This window comes from Miniopterus schreibersii (genome assembly GCF_964146895.1).
Source record: "Miniopterus schreibersii genome assembly, chromosome: 1".
In the NCBI taxonomy this organism is placed as follows: Eukaryota; Metazoa; Chordata; class Mammalia; order Chiroptera; family Miniopteridae; genus Miniopterus; species Miniopterus schreibersii.
The window spans coordinates 200,220,753-200,241,757 of NC_138101.1; the positions used below are offsets into that span (position 1 = coordinate 200,220,753).

Here is a 21,005-nt window from a genome sequence, read left to right on the forward strand (position 1 = left end):
AGTGAGAAGCAAGAGAAGGGGTAACACAGATGTGACCCCAAACAGCCCCTTTGTTCCTAGTCGAGGCCACAGAGGATGGAGCTGCCTGTGAGCCAGCGGGTAGGCAGGGCCAGACTCCAGGACCGGCCCTCCCCGCCCTCTGGGCAGGGCTGGCACCTCTGAGCCACTGAGGGCGGGTGCCCTGTCCCAGCAGGACAAAGTGCAGGGGTGGGAGGGGGGCTGGTGTGCTCACTCCCTCCTTCAGGGGAGGCCACCCCCCCTCCCCGGGCACAGAGGCGAGAGCCCCCCGCCGGGCTCCACCCTGTGTGCCAGGGAGGGCGCTGAGGCTGGGAGGCTGCAGGTGAGGGGTGTGGAGGCAGGACAGGGCAGGTCACCTGGGGGTTCCCAAGGCTAGTAGCTCCCCCTTACCCACGGTCTCCCATCTATACATCCACCCAGCCAGCCTTCCACTCCCCCTTCCATACACCCTTCGGTATCCACTCAGCCTCACCAGGGCACCCAGCACCCAGCGACCCATCCAGCCCCCCTTCCATCCACCGTAAGCAGCAAGGCCTCCCCCACCCATCTCTGATTCACAGCCCACCCCCTATAGTCCATTCGCCCACCACCCACAAACCCGCTGTCCGTCTCCCAGTTTACTATGTGAAATCTGTGCACCCCCCTCACCCTCCCATCCCACCGCCCACAGGTCACCCTCCGGGAGGCAGAGGTGGCGCAGCAGGCAGAGCGCCCAGCACCCACCCAGAGCATCCCTCCCACGCCCGTCAGCCGGTACCCGCGTGTCCACGCTCACGGCCAGCCCCCCGCCGCCGCCCACCCGAGTCCCGTCCTCACCTCTGCTCTCACCCACCATCTCTCGCTAGCCGTCCACTCACAGGCCATGGAAACCCCTCCGTCCATTCACCCACCACTCGGTCCCATCCACCCTCCCAAACCCACAGCCATTCCTCACCCCACCCATCTCAACAAGCCACCCGTCCCCGCGCCTGGCCACGCGCAGCCACCCCCGCGCCTGTCCACGCAGCCACCCCCGCGCCTGTCCACGCGCCCACCCCCGCGCCTGTCCGCACAGCCATCCCCGCGCCTGTCCACGCACAGCCATCCCCGCGCCTGTCCACGCGCCCACCCCCGCGCCTGTCCACGCAGCCACCCCCGCGCCTGTCCACGCACAGCCACCCCCGCGCCTGTCCACGCACAGCCACCCCCGCGCCTGTCCACGCAGCCATCCCCGCACATCCCACATGTACTCTTGTCTTTCACTCGTCAACTGTCCGTCCATCCGATCACCCTTCTTCACTCCGCCGTCCCCCTGGACACTCCTCCATCCCACCGTCCCCACAGGTCCACTCGCGGCACGGGCCCCGCCAGGCCCCGAGGGGGGCCCTGTGGAGTGGACACGTAGCCCCAGCAGGCGGGCAGGTCAGGCGCCGACGCAGCCGCACCCGGGGCAGAGAAGGGCCCCGAGGCGGCCGGTGGCCCCGCGCACCCGCGTCCTGGGGCAGGTGCGTCCCGAGGAGCCGGCCCCCTGGCACCGCGTCCTCAGGCCCTGGAGGGCGGGGTGTGCGCGGGACCGACGCCCAGCCGGCGCCCCGAGGAGCCTGAAGACCCGGCGGGCGGGTCCGGAGGTCAACGCGTAACCGTCGGGGGGGCCCCCACCTCCCGGTCACGCGGGCTCCGGGGGCAAAGTCCTGGGCGGCGGCCGCAGAGCCCGAGGCGATGGGCGCGCTGGGCCCCCTGCTGCTGTGGCTGCACCTGAGCGGTAGGCGCGGGGGGGGGCGCGGGGCGCGGGGCGCGGGGCGCGGGGCGAGCAGAGGACCCTCCGGACGCGGCGGGCCAAGGTCCCCGAGGGGCGGGCGGCCCGGGTCCCACCAGCGCAGCCCCGGCCGCGGCGCGGAGGGCGAGGTGCGGGCCAGACCCGCCCCGGCCGCGCTCCTGCCCCGGGGCGCCCCCTGGGGGCGGGAAGCTGCGGCTGCGCCCCGGAGTCTCCGCGGCCGGCCTCAGTTTCCCCGCCCCAGGGCGCCGCGGGCCCTCCCACATCGCACCGGGCGGCGCGTGTCTCCGGTACCCGCCCAGCGCCGGGAGCGTTAAAAACTGCAGCCCCGTCCCTGTCCCCTCCGAAGTCCCGGCTCCGGCTCAGAGCCCTCCTGGCCGCTGGCCGCTGGCCGCTGGCCGCTGGCCGCTGGCCGCTGGCCGGGCCCTGCCAGCCCCAGGCCTTCCTGTGCTCCGTTCTCCTGGGCCCTCGGTGGTCGCGGCGCAGAGCAAAGCTGGGGGGCGGGGCGTCCTGGAGGAGGGCACGTCTGAGCGGGCTCTGCAGATCCAATAGGAGTTCGTCAGAGCGCGCCCGGGTCTGATCCGATGCGGGGAGGGGCGAGCGCCTGGTCAGGGAGGTCGCCCTCCCCCCGGACGTCCAGGCAGGAACCCGGCTGCCAGCCGGCCGGCGAGCACTGTCCCCCCTCCCCAGTGCTGACCCAGGCCGCCTACAAAATCTGGGTCCCCAACACCGACTTCGATACGGCGGAGAACTGGAGCCAGAACCGGACCCCGTGCGCGGGCGCCGCCGTCGAGTTCCCCGCTGACAAGGTGCCCGGAGCCCCAACCGGGGCTGGGGGCGGGGCCTCGGACCTCGGGCCCGCGTGGTCCGGGGCTGGGGGCCGGTGGGGTCGGCCGCTGACGCCGCTTCTCCCGGCAGATGGCGTCCGTCCTGGTGCGAGGCGCTCACAGCGTCGCGAGCGTGGTGAGGGCAGCGGCGCCCCGCGCGGGGAGGGGGAGCGGGAGGGGGAGCGGGAGGGGGAGCGGGAGCGGGAGCGGGAGCGGGGAGGGGGAGCGGGAGCGGGAGCGGGAGGGGGAGCGGGGAGGGGGAGGGGGAGCGGGAGCGGGAGCGGGAGCGGGGAGGGGGAGCGGGGAGGGGGAGCGGGAGCGGGAGCGGGGAGGGGGAGCGGGAGCGGGAGCGGGAGCGGGGGAGCGGGAGCGGGAGGGGGAGCGGGAGCGGGAGCGGGAGCGGGAGCGGGGAGGGGGAGCGGGGAGGGGGAGCGGGAGCGGGAGCGGGAGCGGGGAGCGGGAGCGGGGAGGGGGAGCGGGAGCGGGAGCGGGAGCGGGAGCGGGAGCGGGAGCGGGGAGGGGGAGCGGGAGGGGGAGCGGGAGCGGGAGCGGGAGCGGGAGCGGGAGCGGGGAGGGGGAGCGGGAGCGGGAGCGGGGAGCGGGAGCGGGAGCGGGAGCGGGGAGGGGGAGCGGGGAGGGGGAGCGGGAGCGGGAGCGGGAGCGGGAGCGGGGAGGGGGAGCGGGGAGGGGGAGCGGGAGCGGGAGCGGGGAGGGGGAGCGGGAGCGGGAGCGGGAGCGGGGGAGCGGGAGCGGGAGGGGGAGCGGGAGCGGGAGCGGGAGCGGGAGCGGGGAGGGGGAGCGGGAGGGGGAGCGGGGGAGCGGGAGCGGGAGGGGGAGCGGGAGCGGGAGCGGGAGCGGGGAGCGGGAGGGGGAGCGGGGAGCGGGAGCGGGGGAGCGGGAGCGGGAGGGGGAGCGGGAGCGGGAGCGGGGAGCGGGAGGGGGAGCGGGAGCGGGAGCGGGAGCGGGGAGGGGGAGCGGGAGCGGGGAGCGGGAGCGGGAGCGGGAGCGGGAGCGGGGAGCGGGAGGGGGAGCGGGAGCGGGAGCGGGAGCGGGGAGGGGGAGCGGGAGCGGGGAGCGGGAGCGGGAGCGGGAAGGGGGAGCGGGAGGGGGAGCGGGAGCGGGAGCGGGGAGGGGGAGCGGGAGCGGGAGGGGGAGCGGGAGCGGGAGCGGGGAGCGGGGAGGGGGGAGCGGGAGCGGGAGCGGGAGCGGGAGCGGGAGCGGGGCGGCGGCCTCGGCCCCAAGGGAAAGACCCCTCCACCGGGGCACCCGGGTGGGCACAGTCCAGGGCCCCAGGGGAGTCCCCACCGGCGGGGGGCGCACGGACCCCCCGCCTCGGCCGCCCTGGGGGGCCCCCTCGGGACCCCAGCGCTCGGCGCGGTCCTGCAGCCAGAGTCGCCCTGGCGCGGCCACGCCCGCCTTGTAGTTTGTGTTTCCCGGGTTTGGGGCGTCTCTCCCTGGGGTTTCCCTCCTCCTGAGCCCCCTTCGCCCAGGTTTCCTTTGGGGGGGAAACTCCCCCTTTGTACCCGCCGCGCACTGTCGCCTCCCGCCGTGAACTCTGCGCCCCGCGCCGCCCCCTCCGGGCAGAAGCCGCGTTATGACCACGCGCAGCCGCGGCCTCGGGACAGTTCCTGGGCCTGGGAGTCTCCCGCCCGGCCCGTCACCGCCGGGACGTCCCGCGTCCGGTCCCCGTCCTGCCCTCGGGCCGCTGGAGTCGGCGCCGGCGTCCCACCGGCTCTGTTCTCCTGGGACCCGGCCCAGCTCGGGCGCCCCCTCCAGGCCTCGCTCCCGGCTGTGCGGCTGCCCGCCTGCCGCCCCCAGAGCCCGGGGCCGCGGGGCTCCCAGGCCCCCGCAGCCTCCGCCAGGCCCCCGCAGCCTCCGCCAGGCCCCCCGCAACCGCGCTGCCCGCGCTCTGTGGGCTCTTCATTTCCATCTCTCCAAATATTTCGGATCGCTCATCAGTGAAACTGTTCACTAGAATTTTAAAGTGGCGCCCATGGAGGTGTTTTTGTTATTTTTATGTTTTTATTGATCTCAGAGAGAGGAAGGGAGAGGGGGAGAGAGAAACATCAACGAGGAGAGAGGGTCACTGATCCGCTGCCTCCTGCGCGCCCCTTGCTGGGGGTGGAGCCCGAAAGCCGGGCATGTGCCCTGACTGGGGATCTCCTGGATCCTAGGTCGATGCTCAACCACTGAGCCCTGCAGGCCCGGCGAGTTCTTTTTTTAAAGTATGTTTTTATTGATGAGAGAGAGAGAAAGAGAGAGGCAGACAGACAGACAGACAGACCTGGTGTTCCGCTGGCTTTTGCACCCGGTGGTTGATTCTTGTATGTGCCCTGACCAAGGATCAAACCCGCAACCTCCTATCGGGATGGGGTTCGATGTTCTAACCTACGGAGCTACCCGGCCAGGGCGAGTTTGCTAGTAGTTTTTAAAAAATCATGTATAGGTTGTTGGACTTTTCCAGTTTCGTGTGTGTGTGTGTGTGTGTTCCTGCATAGGTGGAGATGTGATCTTCTCCCCTCCTTTGTTTAGCGGGTTAATGAGGTTTTCCGAGGTTGAACAATCCTTGCAACACTGTCCTCCTGGCACCATCCTGCAGGTGCAGGTCAGAGCGGCCTCTTCACGCTGACTTCCCTCTGGCATAACATCCCCATTGACCCTCCACTGCCATCTGCTGGGGCACCGGGGCTCTTGTTTGTTTGTTTTTTAAAGTAGGTCTTTATTGATGTCAGAGAGAGGAAGGGGGAGAGGGGGGGGGGAGAGAGAGAGGTAAGGAGAGAGGGAGAAACATCCATGATGAGAGTCATTGATCGGCTGCCTCCTGCACACCCCCCGACTGGGGATCAAGCCCGCAACCCGGGCATGTGCCCTGACCAGGAATTGAACCCCAACCTTCTGGATCCTAGGTCGATGCTCAACCACTGAGCCATGCCTGGCTGGGCACCACCATGTATTTTTAAAATACACTGTTGCCTCCAGTCAGCTAATACTTTATTTGGGATTTTGGCATTTGCAGTTATAAGTACATGAGCATATAAGTTTTCCTATCTTGGAGTGTCCATCCGGTTTTGGAATCAAGATCGCCCTGGCCTCATAAAATGGGCTGGCCAATTTCCAGTCCTTTTTTCTGTTTTCCAGAACCCCTTCTGTAAGAAGAAATTAATTGAGAGCGTGGTATACTTTGCCTGTAAAAACATTTGGACTGGGGAGTTTGAAAATAAGAGGTCTTTTGACTAACATTTTAATTTCTTTAATGTTTGCCAGCCTATTGAAATTCTCTATTGCTTCTTGTGTCAATTTTGACATTTTAAATTTTTCTAAAAATTGGTAGATTTCATGTAAGTTCTCAAGTTTGGTGGTCCTTTTGATTTCTCCAGCTTTTCAATATCTGTTTCTTCCCTTGACAGGCAAGTTCTGTAGTGTAGCCCTGTCCTTTGGGTCTCTCCCTTCCCCATCACATTTTAGTCCTGACTTAAAATTTTTAAGAATATGTTTTTATTGATTTTAGAGAGAGAGAACAAGAAACATCAATCGGCTGCCTCCCACTGGGGATGGAGGCTGCAACCTGGGCATGTGCCCTGACCCGGAATCAAACCTGTGACCTCTTGGTGCATGGGAACGGGTTCAACCAACTGAGCCACACCAGCCAGGCTAGTCCTAGCTTTAAAATATATATATATATAATAAACTTTACCAAAGCATCTCATCACCCTTATTTCTCGCATCTCTTCATGGCCTCTGGATTCCTTCCTTCTTACCTTCTCCAGGCCTGTTGTCAGGATGGGTCTCTGTGTTGCAATCCTTGTAATGTCTCTTAGGCTGAGGGCATTTTTATTATGCTCTTGCATTTGAATGGAAGTTTGTCTGGATATAAAGTTCTAGATGAAAAGTTCTTTTCCTATAATATATAAAATATTCTTCTATTGTCTTTGAGCCCATTGTTGTTGCTGAGAAACTGATTTCGGAAACGGATTTTCTTTCCTGGGTGACCTGTTCTTTCTCTCTGAAGCTCTTAGAGCGTTCTCTGTGTCTTTGGTGCTCAGCAGCTCGCTGCCTGATGCATGCCCAGATGTGACTCCTCATGCCCCCAGGCACTCAGTGAGGCCTTTCCACCTGAAGTTTCCCGGCTTTCTTCAAGTCTGGAAAATCCGCCTTTGCTGTTTCTTCAAAGACCCTCCCTTTGCCCCAGTCAGTTGGGCTCATTGGTTAGGGCATCGGCCACGGACTGAAGGGTCCCGGTTTGATTCCGGTCAAGGGCTAGTACCTGGGTTGCAGGCTCGATCCCTGGCCCTGGTCAGGGCGTGTGTGGGAGGCAACCCATCCATGTGTCTCTCCCACATTGATGTTCCTCCCTCCCTCCCTCCCTCCCTCCCTCCCTCCCTCCCTCCCTCCCTCCCTCCCTCCCTCTCTAAAAATCAATGGAAAAAATATTCTCAGGTGAGAATTTTTAAAAAATAATTCCTCTCCCCCACCCCTTGTATCTGAATTTTGACCCTTCGATCGTGATCCCGCCTCTCTCCTGGTTTTTCTCCCAGTCCTTTCCTGCTCCTTCTGGAAAGTTCCTTAAGAGCAGCGCCCACCTCGCTGGATCCATACTCGTGTTTACCTCGCCTCTTGTGCTCTTCCTTTCAAGTGTCACGTTTTTCTTCATTTATTTATACTTTTCTCTTTGGTTCTTTACAAAAATGAGTTGATGGGTCACACTGCTAACACCGCCCCTGTCCTGAGGCACACCAGGCCCCTGTGCCCCAAGGCTCGCCCTGGCTCCTGCGGGTGGGGCCGGCCTGCTGTCCCAGGGTCGCACCCTCCGGTGGGAGGCAGTTGGCCTGTGGCCTCACATCCCACAGGGGTCAGCTTCGCGGTCAGTGCTTGGGGACAGCTGAAGAGCAGGCCCTGCCCACAAGTTGGGTCAGGAGGCTGAGCCCTCATGGTCCCTGCGCTGAGACGTCCCCTGCTCAGCCCTCACCTCCAGCCCCAGGAGGATCAACGGGAGGAGGGGCGACTCTTGGGGCCCGGAGGGGAGGGGAGGGGAGGGGAGGGGAGGGGAGGGGAGGGGAGGGGGGAGGGGGGAGGGGAGGGGGGAGGGGAGGGGGGAGGGGAGGGGGGAGGGGAGGGGGGAGGGGAGGGGGGAGGGGAGGGGGGAGGGGAGGGGGGAGGGGAGGGGAGGGGGGAGGGGAGGGGAGGGGGGAGGGGGGAGGGGAGGGGAGGGGGGAGGGGAGGGGAGGGGAGGGGAGGGGAGGGGAGGGGAGGGGAGGGGAGGGGAGGGGAGGGGAGGGGGGCGGGTCAGTCCCGCTCCGGCCTCGCTGCTGCTGTATCTCCTGACACCTGAGGCCTTGGGTTGTGTCCTGAATGGGCTGCCACCACCGAGCCCAGGCTGGACGGGAGACGGGGGACTCCAAGCGCCCCCCCCCCGCGATCTCGGCGACCCTTCCCCCCTCGCGGCTCAGAGCCGCTGCCCAGCGGCTGGGGTCCCGGAACCCGCGAGCCCTGGGCTCCTACCGTTTCTCAGGGGTGCGGGGGGGGGCAGTGGCCCCGGCAGTCGTCCTGCCCCAGACTCTCCGCCATCCCAGGCCCTGGCCCTGCCCCTCCGGCCGCCGTGACCCTCGGCCGGGCTCGGGCCGCACCCCCGGCCCCCCGCCGCGCCCCCGGCCCCTCAGTCCGCGCTTCTTGCAGCTCCTGCCGCGGGACGGGGAGCTCGTCCTGGCCCCGGGCGCGGGATTCAGCGCCGCGGACGCCGGCGGGGACCCCGACTGCAGCGCGGGTGAGACGGCGGCGCCGGGCGGGGGGGGGGGCCTGCGCGAAGGGCTCTGGGGGCGGCGGGCGGGGCCGGTCCGCGCGGGGCCGGGGTGGACGCGTGTCCGCCGGTCCAGGCGGCCCCGCGCTCTTCCTGGACCCCGACCGCTTCTCCTGGCTCGACCCGCGCTGGTGGCGCTCCGGGGACGCGGCGCGCGGCCTCTTCTCCGTGGACGCCGAGCGGGTGCCCTGTCGCCACGACGACGTCGTCTTCCCCCCCGACGTGTCCTTCAGGGTGGGGCTGGGCCTGGGCGCCCGCACCCTGCGCGTGGGCAGCGTCTGGGCTCTGGGCCAGGTGAGCGGGGCGCGGGGGGCGCGGCGGGGACTCGGGGGGACTCGGGGGACTCGGGCGCCTCCCGCCCCTGCGCCCTGGACGCGTGCGCTCTGCGCGCTCCGACGATGTCCCCCCGCCCTGGGTCCGCTGGTGACGCGGCCCCCGCAGAAGTTCACGCGGAACGAGGACCTGGCCGCTTTCCTGGCGTCCCGCGCGGGCCGCCTGCGCTTCCACGGGCCGGGCGCGCTCAGCGTGGGCCCCGAGCCCTGCGCCGACCCGTCGGGCTGCGTCTGCGGCAACGCGGAGGTGAGCGCGGCGGGCGGCGGGGCTCCGGCCGCGGGCCCGCCCCCCCCGCGCTGACCCGCCTCCCGCCGCAGGTGCAGCCCTGGGTCTGCGCGGCCCTGCTCCGGCCCCTGGGCGGCCGCTGTCCCCCGGCCGCCTGCCGCGATGCCCTGCGGCCCGAGGGGCAGTGCTGCGGGCTCTGCGGTAAGCGTCCCGGCCGCGCCCTGCTTGCGGGGGGCCCCGGCCCCGGGCCCGGGCGCTGACCCCACTCCCCTCGCAGGAGCCATCGTGTCGCTGGCCCACGGCCCCGCCTTTGACCTGGAGAAGTACCGAGCGCGGCTGCTGCGCGACTTCCTGACCTTGGTAACCGGCCGCGCCCCCCGGCCCCCGCCCCCGAGCCCCGCGCGGAGCCTCCCCCGCCGGGGCCCCCGCTCCACCCGCTCGTGGGCGCGTCCACTCTCCGCCCACTGTCCACCGCCCGTCACCACCCCCGACGTCCCGCAGCCCCGGGCCCGAGCTCCGGCCAACCCGTCCCCCTCCCCAGCCCCAGTACCGGCGGCTGCAGGTGGCCGTGTCCAAGGTGCCGCGCCCGCCGCTGACCCGCGAGGCCCCCGGCGCGGAGCCCGACACGGAGATCCAGGTGGTGCTGCGGGAGGCGGCGCCCGAGGCGGGCGGCGCGGGGCGTCTGGCCCGGGCCCTCCTGGAGGACGTGGCCGAGCACGGTAACCGCGCCCCCGCCCCGCCCCGCCCCGCCCCCCCCGCCCCGCCCGGGGGAGACTGAGCCCCGTCTCCGTGCAGGGGAGGCCCTCGGGGTCCTGTCGGCCACCCTCCGGGAGTCGGGCGCGCCCGTCGGGGGCGGTTCGGCGGCGGGTCTGCACCAACCTTCGCGCGCGGGGCTGGTGGGCGGCGTGGCGGCCGCGCTGCTCCTGTTGCTGCTCGTGCTGCCGGCGGGGGCGCTGTTGCTGCACCGCGCGGGGAGGCTCAGGTGTGCGGGGCGGGGGCTCAGGGGTGCGGGGCGGGGAGACTCAGGGGTGCGGGGCGGGGCTCAGGGGTGCGGGGCGGGGAGACTCAGGGGTGCGGGGCGGGGCTCAGGGGTGCGGGGCGGGGCTCAGGGGTGCGGGGCGGGGAGACTCAGGTGTGCGGGGCGGGGCTCAGGGGTGCGGGGCGGGGAGACTCAGGGGTGCGGGGCGGGGCTCAGGTGTGCGGGGCCCGGGCTCAGGGGTGCGGGGCGGACTTAGGTGTGCGGGGCGGGGAGACTTGTGTGCTGGGCCGAGGCTCAGGTGTGCGGGGCGGGGGCGGGGCTCACGGGAGTTCCCACCCCCAGGTGGAGGCGGCGCGACGAGGCGGCCGGGGCGTCCCTGGGCTTCCACAACCCGGTGTTCGACGGGGCGGGCTCCGAGGAGCAGGTGAGCGGCCGCGGGGGGGGGGGGCTCCCCGCAGCGGGGCTTGGCGCCCGACGCGCCCTGACGCCGAGACCCCGCAGCCCCCGCAGCCCCCGGCCCCGCAGGCGGACGCCAGGAGCACCAGCCAGAGCTGCTTCGTGAACCCGCTGTTTTCCGAGGCCGAGGCCTGAGCGTCCCTCCCCGCCCCTGCCCGGGGCACCCGGCCGCGTGTGCCGGTCACAGCACGCGGGACCCCGCACCCCTCTGCCCACTGCCAGCCAAGCACAGGGTGGCCTCCCCAATAAAGGGGTTTCCTGCACCTGCCCTCCGTGGATACGCTGCCGGCTGCGCCCCGCCGGCGGGAGCGCCCGTGGTGAAGGGTGGTCCTCAGAGCCCGCCGCGCCCGGGCCCAGCACCGCCTGTGGGTGGCCAGAGGCTCCCTGTCGAAGCCGCACCCAGAACTCGGCAGGGGCTGCCCCTGCTGCTGGAGCGTCCAGTGAAGGCACCAGCGACCCCCAAGCGAAAGCGGGGGCACTGGAGCGGGGAGGTTGAGGCCCCAGTGAGGGTGAAGGGGGCGGGCAGCCCGCCCCCCGTCCTGTCATGACAAGCGCCGGGCAGCGCCCGGACAGTCAGGCGGATGTGCTGACCAGAGGGGGGTCCCAGGGACGCTGTCCTGCAGGGAGGTAGCCCGATTCCTTCTCGGGGTCAGGTGGCCGCCTGCCGGGTGGGGAGTTTGGTGTCTGTCTCTGCGAGGCCAGGCCTTGCCCTCCCACCCTGGGGGTGACTCAGGACACCCACCCGGCCCCCGGAGCAGCAGGGGCTCGGCGGTGTGTGAAACTGTGCCAGGTGACCTTCCTGTGAAACCAGCACCTGGGCTGGGAACCCCCAGCCCTGAGAACTGCAGGCGTCTGGCCCTGGATTAGAGGCTGTGGCTGCCCCACGCGCGGTTGGTGGCCCTGTGCTGTGCTGCGCTCCCGTGTCTGCGCCCACTCTCTGCTGTAGTGGCTAACGATCCATTTTTTGTAAATGGCTGACACTTGGCACCCGTTTCAGACCCTGACAGGTGCCCGGGCCTCGTGTGGCAGATGTCACACCAGGGGCCAGGAGCTAACCTGACCGAAGCCTGGCTGCCCACTGCCCCTCCGGCCACTTGCCAGCGCTTGGCCCCGCTCATTTCTCCGTTGCCCTGGCTGCTCTGATGCCCGGCTAGGAAGACTGCAGCCTGGCCCTGGGAGGTCAGGGGTGGGTGACTCGTCAAGACAGTGGGAGCAGTTGGGGTGTAAACCCCTTTGGGAAGAACTCTGCAGCCAGCGCTCCCACAGTGTGTCCCACTTCTTCCCCACTGTGAGCAAGGAGACCCCAGAGTGAGACGGGCCTGGGTCCTAAGGGACGGCCTGGGAGGCTGCCATTGCTGTAGGATGACAGAGCCCTATGCTGGCCACCCTCTCGTAGGGCCTGTCGCTGCCCTTGTGTCCCCAAGCACTCCCTGGGGCCTCACAGGGCATACAACCCACCTCCCCACGGGCCGCTCCCTGCCCTCGGGGAAACAGACCCTCCAGGGCCAGAGCCCCAGTGTGGTTGTGCCCAGCACCCTGGCTCAGGCACCCCGTAACTCTGGCCTGCCCCCACCTGTCCCCGTGCTGCTGAGGGGCCAGCGTGCCTGCGCGTGGACAGGGTTCTCTGCTGTTCTGGGCTGGGAGGTGCGCCCCTGCAGCTTCCCCCAGAAGGCCCCTAAAGCCGCCTTGCAGGGGAGAGGTCCCAGTTCAGGAGGCAGTCCTGCCCCCTGGGCACAGGTGCCTTTGTGCCACCCGGAAGAACGACCAGAACGGCTCTCACTGCCTGTGGCCCTGCTGGGGGGCCCAGACACACTCAGGGTGACAGGTTGCACATTCAGACAAACACCAAGAACTTTAAACTGCTGTCTTCTGCTTTATTGACAGGTAATTGTTCAAAAATGTTCTCACGGTGATTCAATAATTACAAAGACTCAGACTTACATTAAAAAAGTAAAAACCAGAACCCCCAGCAGGTGCCAGCCCCAGCAGAAGGCCCGGGGGGCGGGGGGGCAGGCGCTGGGTGTGGTACCCACGTCACTCAGTGCCGACTCAAGGTAAGTGCACGTATCCAACAGCTCTCCCCGGACGCTGCCAGGGGCCAGCAGAGAACAGCCGTCCTGGGCAGAGCACGAGCTGCGTGCTGGCCAGGGAATCACACACAGCCTCTCGGGACAGGCCACCACCCCATCACTCTCACGGGACACAGGGAGGGTGAGCATTAAATACAGGCGCTGCAGGAGGGGCAGTACAGGAGTGTCCGCGAGTTTACACGATCCACACGGGTACCAGCCAGGGGCTCCAGGTGGGTTCCGGGCGGGGCGGGGGTCTGGGGCCTGGGGCCTGGCTGCACCCTGACACCCGCTTCTATGGAGGAGACAGAGCTGCGAGGGGACAAGCAGCAGCACAGCCGACTTCACAGTAGATACTGGTGACACTTGGTGGTTGTGACCGGAAGGGGCTCACACACACGGGGACCCAGGGCAGGGCAGGCGTCCCTCAGGAGGGGCCTGTGTCCGTGGCTACGAGGTCGGCAGGACCTCTGCAGCGGACCACGCGACGGCTAAGAGAGCCACAGACAAACCTCCACTTTCCTGTCCTCCAAGCGAGTGACACTGGAAGACACAACTTCCTACTCGTCTCCTATGGTCCTATGAAAGCTCTAGGGAGAGGGAACAGGCTGGTCGCCGGCCGTCCTCGCTGTGTGTTCCCCAAAGGTCTCTGAGCAGCGACCTTGGTGGCCTGGCACCTCCTCCGCTGGCTCTGGGCGGGGTGGCTGGGTGGGGGCCTTCGTGTGCAAAGGGAGCAGTGTCGCCTCAGCAGTGCGGGCGAAGGGTCTGGTTCAGGGCCCTGAACAACTCAGCATAAACGGATCACATCACAATAAAGATTTTCTTCGTCTCCGTTATCTACAAGTCGACTCTACATGTCCTTCGGCAACACTGGAGGGTCAGCTCTGTCTTGGCACTGGCGTTGGAGCTGCCCGGCTCCCTGGACCCGGGTGGGCCTCAGGCGTCGTAGGCCGGCTGCTCCAGGCCCTCGAGGGGAAGCTGGCTCCTGTGGGGGGAATTGGGGCTCGGCGGGCCGCTGGGGTTGGAGCTGTTGGATGGAGTTGAGTGTTTGGTAGAATCTGAATCTGGCTGTGAACACAAAGGGGGGAGAGCATGAGAACCCACTGCCCTGGGCCCAGGTACTGGGGGGACGTACCCCCAGCTTGACGTGCTGTTTGTGGGGGACAGAGGCAGCAACTGCTCTCTCCTTTGTCATGAGCACACATTGGACCTTAAGCTCGCTAGTGAGAGCATAGACCAAGCCCAGCCCACCAAGGACTTAGTAATAATTACACTGCGGAGGGGAATGAGCTACGGTGCAGTGAGACACAGGCAGCACGGCAGCCAGGCCTCAGGACACCCGTGAAAAGTGCACCAGGAGGAGAGAGACCTTCCCACAGGATGAATGGTCCATGAAAGTCCACAGCCACCTTCCCACCCACAGGGAGAGATGAGCTTCCCCTAAGAGATTACTAACGAGCCCGCTGCCTGTCTCCCTGCCGCTGGCCAGCCAGAGCAATGTGCCGAGAAAACACAAGACACTGAAGTTGGAAGAAGTGAAACCGTGTCTGTTCACAGATGACATGATGCTGTACATGAAAATCCCACTATCTCACACAAAACTGAACAAATTCAGCAAAGTCGCAGGTTACAGATCGACACCCAAAAACCACTATTTCTATACACCTGCAATGGACAATCTGAAAAGGAAATTACTTCCACTTACAGCAGCATCCAAAAGAACAAAACACAGCTAGGAGTAAACCTAACCCAGGAGGTGAGAGGTTTGTTCCTGAAACCAGAAAATGTGGCTGAAAGGCAGAGATGTGAGGGAAGCAGCCCAGGGCCATGGATGGAAGGCTACGTGTTAAGACGGCAACTCCCCCAAACGATCTACAGATTCAATGCTGTCCTTTCTGAGAGTCCACTAGCTTTTCTTTTTTTTCCAGAAATGGAAAAGCCAATCCTCAAAGCAGGGCCACTTGGGTTCTCCTCCAAGTGGGCTGCACCCCAGTTATCAGCAGGCCTCACCTCCTTGTCAAAGTCCTGATCGGGATCGGACATGCTTCTCAGAGGCACTGCCATGCCGGGCTCGGGTCCCCCTAGGGCACAAGGACACCGTCACCTCAGGGAAAGGAGCCCCAGCCTCCCAGACCCTGCGCCCCTGAAGCCTCGGTACCTGACGTTGGCCAGGAGATGTAGGGCTTGCTCTTGGGCGGGGGATGCCTGGCCAGGCTGGTGGGAGTCGGGCCGGGCCTCTCCTCCTGGGATGGGGGCACAGCGCTCTGAGCAGAGAGAACAGCAGGTGAGCAAGGGGGTGTCCCAGCTGACACGCAGGTGGGACCACCACCAGGGACAGGACCTCGATGAGGGAGCTGGGCCGGGAAGGCTCTGTACAGTAACCTCAGCTAGGCTTTGAGCTAAGAGTCGGCAATAGTAATTTTAGACCAAGGTGAATCCCATATAAAAACCCATTTTTTAAAGTGAAAAGAAAAAGAATGTTGCCTGCTCATGTTATTTAGAAATCACTTTTGACCGCTAATTTTATCATAAAACATTAACAGTCACCAAACAAATATAAGTGCCCCTGGTGGGCACTGCCAGCAGAAAGGGGGACTCGGACACGCCCTGTGGGGGAAACGCCCAGGGAACTCCGCCTGCGGCCCGTGGGTCAGGCTCTCCAGGTCTGCTCAGATCGCCAGATGGCCAAGGAAAGGCCCTCAGGGGTGGGGGAGCCCCACCCTGCGGCAGGTGTGATGGCAGGTGTGCTGAGGGGAGAGGGAGGGGGGTGGGCGGCCGGTGAGCTCACCAGAGGCAGGTCCATGAGCACCTGCATTCCGTCGCCCGGGCCCATGTGGGCTACGTGGTTGAAGTTGGTCGGGTTGGATATCATTTTGGATCTCAATTCTGGGTCTCTAAGCATCTCCCTGGAAAAGAAGATATTTTGGATTCCCAAACACAGAAAGTCTTGGCTCTGACACTGTGCCGCCCGGCAAGGCCGCTCCTGCTCTCACCGCCGCTGCTGCAGCCTCTCCTCCTCTGGCACCTTGAAGACAAACCGCCTCTTGCTCCGGGTCCGCAGCATCTGCTTCTTGCTATTGTCAGAGGTGTCGGGCATATTGAGAACTGTGCCTGCGGGTGCGGAGCAGGACCCAGTTACATGGGGCCCTCACGCTGTGCTGCGAGGACAGGGACCGAGGGGCGCAGTCGGCAGGAAGGCCTCCCCGCATGCAGGTAAAGGCTCACCTGAGGACTGGCTCTTGAAGTAGATCAAGCGGGGAGGCTCACAGTTGAGCAGGTTGAGGGTGCCTTCCGAGTTCAGGGGTCTTATCTGTTGAAGACCAGAGAGGGACGGTAGCCACGCAGCCGGCACACAGCGGGAGGAAGTCACCCACCCCGGACCTTACCCTCCGCAGGCCGATGGTCTGGACCCACTCCATGGTGTGCACGTCGAAGACGTCAACTCCATACTCACTGTACACCGTGACGTGCGAGGGGCTGCAACCTGGTGCAGACGGAGCAAAGCAGGTGAGGAGGCAGTGTGGCCTGGGCCTGGCACTTTCCACCAGAGGGCAGTGGCCAGGCGCCCCCGTCCCCGGCCTCCGGAAGGTGCACTGGGCAGCACAGGCCGGGCCTAGCTGATGAAGGAGCTGGCGGCAGACACACCCACGCCCACTCAAGTGAGCCTGCCGGGGTCGACCAGCACAGCCCGAGGTTGGCCCCTCACTGTCACCCTCTGACTAAGGAGCATTTAAAGGCTGCAGCACCAATCTGAAGGTGGCCTTAGGTCAGCTTTGCATTCAGCTTTCTCATACTATGCAGAACCTTACTACTCTAGGCTCAACACATCTGAGATTCAGGGAGGGGCCCAACGTCCTGTTTTGTGAAGCAAATTCCTTCTATAGGATATGCTAAGTCGTCAGGTTCCTGGGTAAATATTTAAACACACAAAACCACTGCTTAGCTCAGGGGGACAATCCTGCCCATCTGCACCCCAGCAAACACTGGGGTCTGTACAAAGCTAGTCCTCCAGGGGGTTGGGCGGGAGCTGTTTTCCCGCAAGGGCTCTTCCCCTGCTCATTCTAAGTAACGAGCACCGTCAGGTGGTGACAGAAAAGCTACCCTGCACCAGAGATAGGAGCCCAAAGATGCCGACCCATTTGGCATTTGAAGTTTAGGGGGCTTCCTCCATGTTTCAAACAGCGGTGGCTGTCCGTGCTCCTCATGGTCCAAAGCTCACCGACTGGTCACACTGGTCACACCCACTGTCACCCATGTCCCAGCCTCACCTGCAGAAACAGAGCCGTGCAGGTGGCTCCAGCTCACCCTGGTTCCTGTCCCTCTACCTCCCACGGCTAAAAGTTAATCTTCATCGGGTCTGAGTCTACTAACAGAAGATGAATTTTTAAAAGCTTCTGTTCTGTTGCTATTACATTCCAAGCAGACCACACAACCAGCTCTTTCTTTTGAGTAAGAGAGAAAGTACAACAGGGTTCGGCAGCCGACAGGATGCTGGAGCTGGTCCCAGACCGTCTCAGAGTGGCAGCTCAGAAACACCACGCGGCCGTCCTTCTAAGGGCCCCACACAAAGAGGTAGAGGACCAGGCCCCACACTAACGCTCAGAGGCCTCGTCCTGACTGGGCTCCCAGGCAGCCTCTTTCCTGTGACCATGTGGGGCTCACCTGCAAGGAGCCAGGAGGAGGTGGATCTGTGGGGGAAGGTGCTAGACTGGGCTTTCAGGCCAAACAGAAATTTAAACTGACAGTTAGTACCAACAGAAAGAACATGGCTGTGGAGTCTGGCAGCTCCGAGTCTGACCGACCTGCCGGGCCTGACTTGAGTCACCTCTGTGGCCTCCATGTCCCTCTCTGCGAGGTGGGACTGACTGCAGCTCCACACGGGACAGGAGGCTGAGCGCACACGGTACCCAGCTCAGGCCTGGACAGCAGGGTCAGTCTACCAGCTCCAAGACTGACTAGCGTCTGTGTCTTGCACAAGGGAGGAAATGAGCCCACCAGGTGGAGGCAGAGCCGAGAGCACCAGGGTCCGTCTGCAGGGCTCAGCATGGACACCTGGAGCCTGGGTGCCCTGGGTCTTCTTTTCTAACAGAAAAGACCCCGCAGAGCACGGACCGTGTGGTTGAGGCTGTCCTTCCACCGCTGTCCAAGAAGACAACGGGGTACACAGGAAGGGACAGGGTCACAGCAGGAGGCTCTGCACTGCCTGCACTACCCCAGCCCTGGCCAAGGCCAACGAGTCAGGACATGCCCATCGAGCCCCAAGAGCCAAGGCCTCTGGCGCCAACACCCTGAGTTCTCCACCAGCCTGGAAAAGCCAGTGACGAGGCAAACAAAAGTTGTGCTTTTAGGTAATTAAGGAAAAATACGACACCACCACCCACCCCCAGTGCCCCACTTCTCTGTCCCTGTGACCAGTCTAATCACTCCCTGGTTCCCATCTGGCCTGCTGGTTCAACAGGCAGACTCCAGTGGTGGGCGCTGAGGCTCAGGGTCTTTTACAAGTGACCAGATGGCGGCGGGGTGGGAAGTGACCCATGGAGCCCAGACTCCAGGGGCTGCCGTGACTTCCTCCAGCACCACCACTCACACAGCCACTTACACTCCGTGGACTAACTCAGCTCCTTCTCCAGAACAGCCCTGCCCCAGGAGATGTGTCCCAGCCCGGACACGAGCGAGGAATTTCTTCTGGCCGCTCTAAAGACCTTCCGCTTGCTCTGGTTGCTGTGTCAGTTTATAAACGATCGCTGGTGGGCGAGCAGGAGGCGGCCCGGGGCCCCTGCCAGCCCACCCACAGCCAGCCCGAGACCAGTGTCAGGACCACCTCCTACGGCAGAACCATGGAGCCCGCCCCCCCGCGCCTCCCTAGCTGCCTGGCTGAGGGAGCCGGAGACGCACTGAAGCAAAACCGATCACATGCTGACGGCGTGAAGAGCAGCGACAGGGAAATGGCAACAGAAAACATATACATACTACAGGCAACAGGCACCGCAGGCCACATGAGCTCCTGCGTGCGCGACCTCCGGCCTTGCGGGTCCACGTACAGTCCCATGTGGCTGAAGCAGAGCAGGTACTCCTCGCTCTCGAGTGCCACAGCGCAAAGGGCGTCAAAAGGCTGCTGTGAGAGGAACGCGAGCGAGGGGTCACTGGGGTTTACCAGGGTGAGAGCCTGCCCATCTCCCTGGGGGCTCAACAGAGAGAACCCCGAGGGGTAGCCAACACAGAGCTTGTCCTTGAGCACGGCCATCCACTGCACACTGCCGGGGGCCACGAGCTCCGCGACCTTTCTGTGGAAGGGCTTAGTTCTCTGGACCTCATAGCACAGGACCAGCCGCTTCACGGCCACAAACAGGCAGGTGGCCGTGCTCTTCCTCAGCGTGGCCGTGGCGATGAGCTGGCAGCCCTTTGTTTCCGGAAGCTTGATGTCCACATTGCTTTCCACGCTGTCAAAGGCAGACCACGGGCAGAGGTGAACGTGGTGGTTCCGGCCGCAGAGGAGCACGGCGACCTTCTCTCTGGGGGCGAGCTGGATCTGGTAAACCTTCTTGTAGTCAGCAACACGCACGATCACTGCAGGCGGGAGGTGGGGTGAGGCGAGCGCAGACAGACCACATGTCCCCACCCTGCCACGGGCACCTGCTGACGAACCCTCCACCCTTCCCAGACACTCAGAGAACACTGCATGTGCTGAAACCAGTCTTGTGGCAAATCATTTTTCTTGGCTGTGGCCTTTCCCTCGTTACAAAGTTCTCTGATGGGTGACAATGATGGGCCCAGTGAGGTCGTCTCAACCCTAACGAGTTCCCACGACTGACGCTGTGTCTGCACTGACCAGGCGGGACCTGAGACAGCACGCAGACACGCCCGGCCCCTCACTCACCATCACGGGTCAGCTCGATGACATAGAGCCCTTCCTCCAGGCCGATCGCGATCCTATCTCCATCTGTCCAGGCAGAGGGCACAACACAAAGCAGGTCAGCTGTCAGCACAGACTGGCCGAGTCCTGGACAGGGAGGAGCTCTAGATCCAAATGGACAGCTCAACTGGCCGAGGTCACATCTGGACACACTGGGACACTTAGCTCTGCGTTGGGGGAGACGGGGCCCAGGGACCATGCACGCACCCAGGACGGCGGCGGCCAGGATGGCCTTGATGAGGGGCAGCGAGCTGTCGTAGGCCTCCTGCGGCAGGTGCACCACCTGGTTCCGCAGGCGGTTCTTGTGCAGGATGGACTGCAGCCCCTCCAGGATCCCGACCCACTTGCGCTTCTCATTCTCGTTCTCGGTGAGAACGAGCAGTGAGCTGGTCTTAGCGGGCGCTCCTAAGAGGGAAGCTGTCACCTTCACGACAGAACAAACAGAGCAGCCGTGAGACAACCCAACCACAGCACAGACGCCCCAGCCTGGCCACCACTGCACCAGAGGGACGGGCAGGAAGGATGCGGCTCAAGGGCCACCGCCAGGGTTCAGGCCCCGAGTGGCCCATTTGGAGTGGCCCTCTGTGGGTACACAGGATGGTTATGGACAGGCCTCTGCTTCCCCCGTCAGCTTTCGGTCCTGCTCTTGACAAAACTGTGGGGTCATGTCCACTTTAAAGCTGCTTTTCTGAGTGATCATATCATTTAAAAAGACTCTCAGGACAAGCTCCATGCACCCCACACACAGGGGAACCGCCCGGCCTTAGCTGCTATGAGAGGACCACCTTCTAAGTGCAGCGACGGCTATTCTCTGTATTACTTTCTGAAAAGAGAGGCAGCTGGATAAAACTCTCAGTGGAGGGCTGGGTGACTCCTTCCCTGGCCTACAGTCTCCTAGAAGCATCCTCGCGCCCTCACATGACTCCGCTGGAGGCTCCACCTTGGCTAGCGAGTGCTCATAAGCAGCGGCTGCTGGCTGTTCCTGTGTAGCCCCCGTTCGTGACCAGCCAGCCCAGGAAGGAAGGGAAGCTCCCAGCCTCGAGTGCACAGTGACTGAAGTGGCTGAGGTGCAGGATAGGAGGGAGGCTCGGGACCTGGGCGACAGACCCTGCGAGGCAGGGCAGAGCCGGGTGTGGAAGGGCGAGCCAGGTATGGGCCTGGGTGGGGTGCAGGGGACTCGCCCTGCGAAGCGGGCAGAGCCACGTGCATAATGCGGAGGACACGCATGTGCGTGAAGGAATGTGGAGCGCGAGGGGAGGCTGGGGAAACGGGGGCCTTTCTGACATGTGCTGGCCCCTCCAAGGGGGGGGCACAGTGACACACTCAGGACAGTTTCATTTTAACCACATGAGTTTTTTTATGACTAATGAAACATCTCTGAAAAACAGAAGAACTGTACCCTGAATATGCAGGGAATGTCTCGACGTGAGGCGTGGATGACGTCAGAGGCCAGGACTGAGCTCACCGAGAACTCTTCATCTCTGTAAGAAACAGAACATTCAGGACCCTGGGAAGGAAACGCCCACACAAAGCCCTGTCCTGCACCCTCTATCACGAATCTTACGAGAAGGAACACTTTCCTGCTTCCTTGAATATGAGGGAGGCCCTGGACTCCACTGGGTTAGAAAATGCTCCACA

The 21,005-nt window shown here is 64.5% G+C and overlaps 2 protein-coding genes across 5 annotated transcripts in view; one reads left to right on the forward strand and one right to left on the reverse strand.

The window, feature by feature from the left end:
* Nucleotides 1-1,673: 1,673 nt before the first annotated feature.
* On the forward strand, nucleotides 1,674-12,254 carry AMN (amnion associated transmembrane protein). Of its 4 annotated transcripts, none has more exons than XM_081129734.1 (12): nucleotides 1,674-1,759; nucleotides 2,462-2,580; nucleotides 2,690-2,734; nucleotides 8,272-8,359; nucleotides 8,469-8,686; nucleotides 8,834-8,971; nucleotides 9,043-9,151; nucleotides 9,228-9,310; nucleotides 9,492-9,669; nucleotides 9,746-9,932; nucleotides 10,272-10,353; nucleotides 10,422-12,254. In XM_081129734.1, exons 1-12 carry the CDS (start codon nucleotides 1,717-1,719, stop codon nucleotides 10,518-10,520), a joined length of 1,389 nt encoding a protein of 462 aa, XP_080985860.1. In that variant the 5' UTR covers nucleotides 1,674-1,716; the 3' UTR covers nucleotides 10,521-12,254. The 4 variants fall into 4 exon arrangements, with proteins under 4 accessions (XP_080985860.1, XP_080985861.1, XP_080985862.1 ...); XM_081129735.1 differs by having other exon boundaries at nucleotides 10,431-12,254; XM_081129736.1 differs by lacking the exon at nucleotides 9,746-9,932.
* Nucleotides 12,246-21,005, reverse strand: part of CDC42BPB (CDC42 binding protein kinase beta) — a 79,711-nt gene continuing 70,951 nt past the window's right edge. Inside the window, exons 27-37 of the mRNA XM_081129623.1 lie at nucleotides 20,767-20,848; nucleotides 19,575-19,791; nucleotides 19,332-19,394; nucleotides 18,425-19,021; nucleotides 15,841-15,938; nucleotides 15,680-15,764; nucleotides 15,448-15,565; nucleotides 15,243-15,360; nucleotides 14,613-14,718; nucleotides 14,465-14,535; nucleotides 12,246-13,522 (exon numbers count right to left, since the gene is read on the reverse strand). Of these exons, the coding sequence (XP_080985749.1) occupies nucleotides 13,391-13,522; nucleotides 14,465-14,535; nucleotides 14,613-14,718; nucleotides 15,243-15,360; nucleotides 15,448-15,565; nucleotides 15,680-15,764; nucleotides 15,841-15,938; nucleotides 18,425-19,021; nucleotides 19,332-19,394; nucleotides 19,575-19,791; nucleotides 20,767-20,848 (1,687 nt within the window). The 3' untranslated portion in view covers nucleotides 12,246-13,390. The remainder of the gene's footprint in view (nucleotides 13,523-14,464; nucleotides 14,536-14,612; nucleotides 14,719-15,242; nucleotides 15,361-15,447; nucleotides 15,566-15,679; nucleotides 15,765-15,840; nucleotides 15,939-18,424; nucleotides 19,022-19,331; nucleotides 19,395-19,574; nucleotides 19,792-20,766; nucleotides 20,849-21,005) is intronic.

What these genes read in the sequence shown, in the direction of transcription:
- AMN (XM_081129734.1), top strand. Translation starts at nt 1,717, where the DNA reads ATGGGCGCGCTGGGCCCCCTGCTGCTGTGGCTGCACCTGAGCG. An exon ending in CTCACAGCGTCGCGAGCGTG is followed by an intron (nt 2,735 to 8,271) that starts GTGAGGGCAGCG and finishes CGCTTCTTGCAG; the next exon opens with CTCCTGCCGCGGGACGGGGA. An exon ending in GGACCCCGACTGCAGCGCGG is followed by an intron (nt 8,360 to 8,468) that starts GTGAGACGGCGG and finishes CCGCCGGTCCAG; the next exon opens with GCGGCCCCGCGCTCTTCCTG.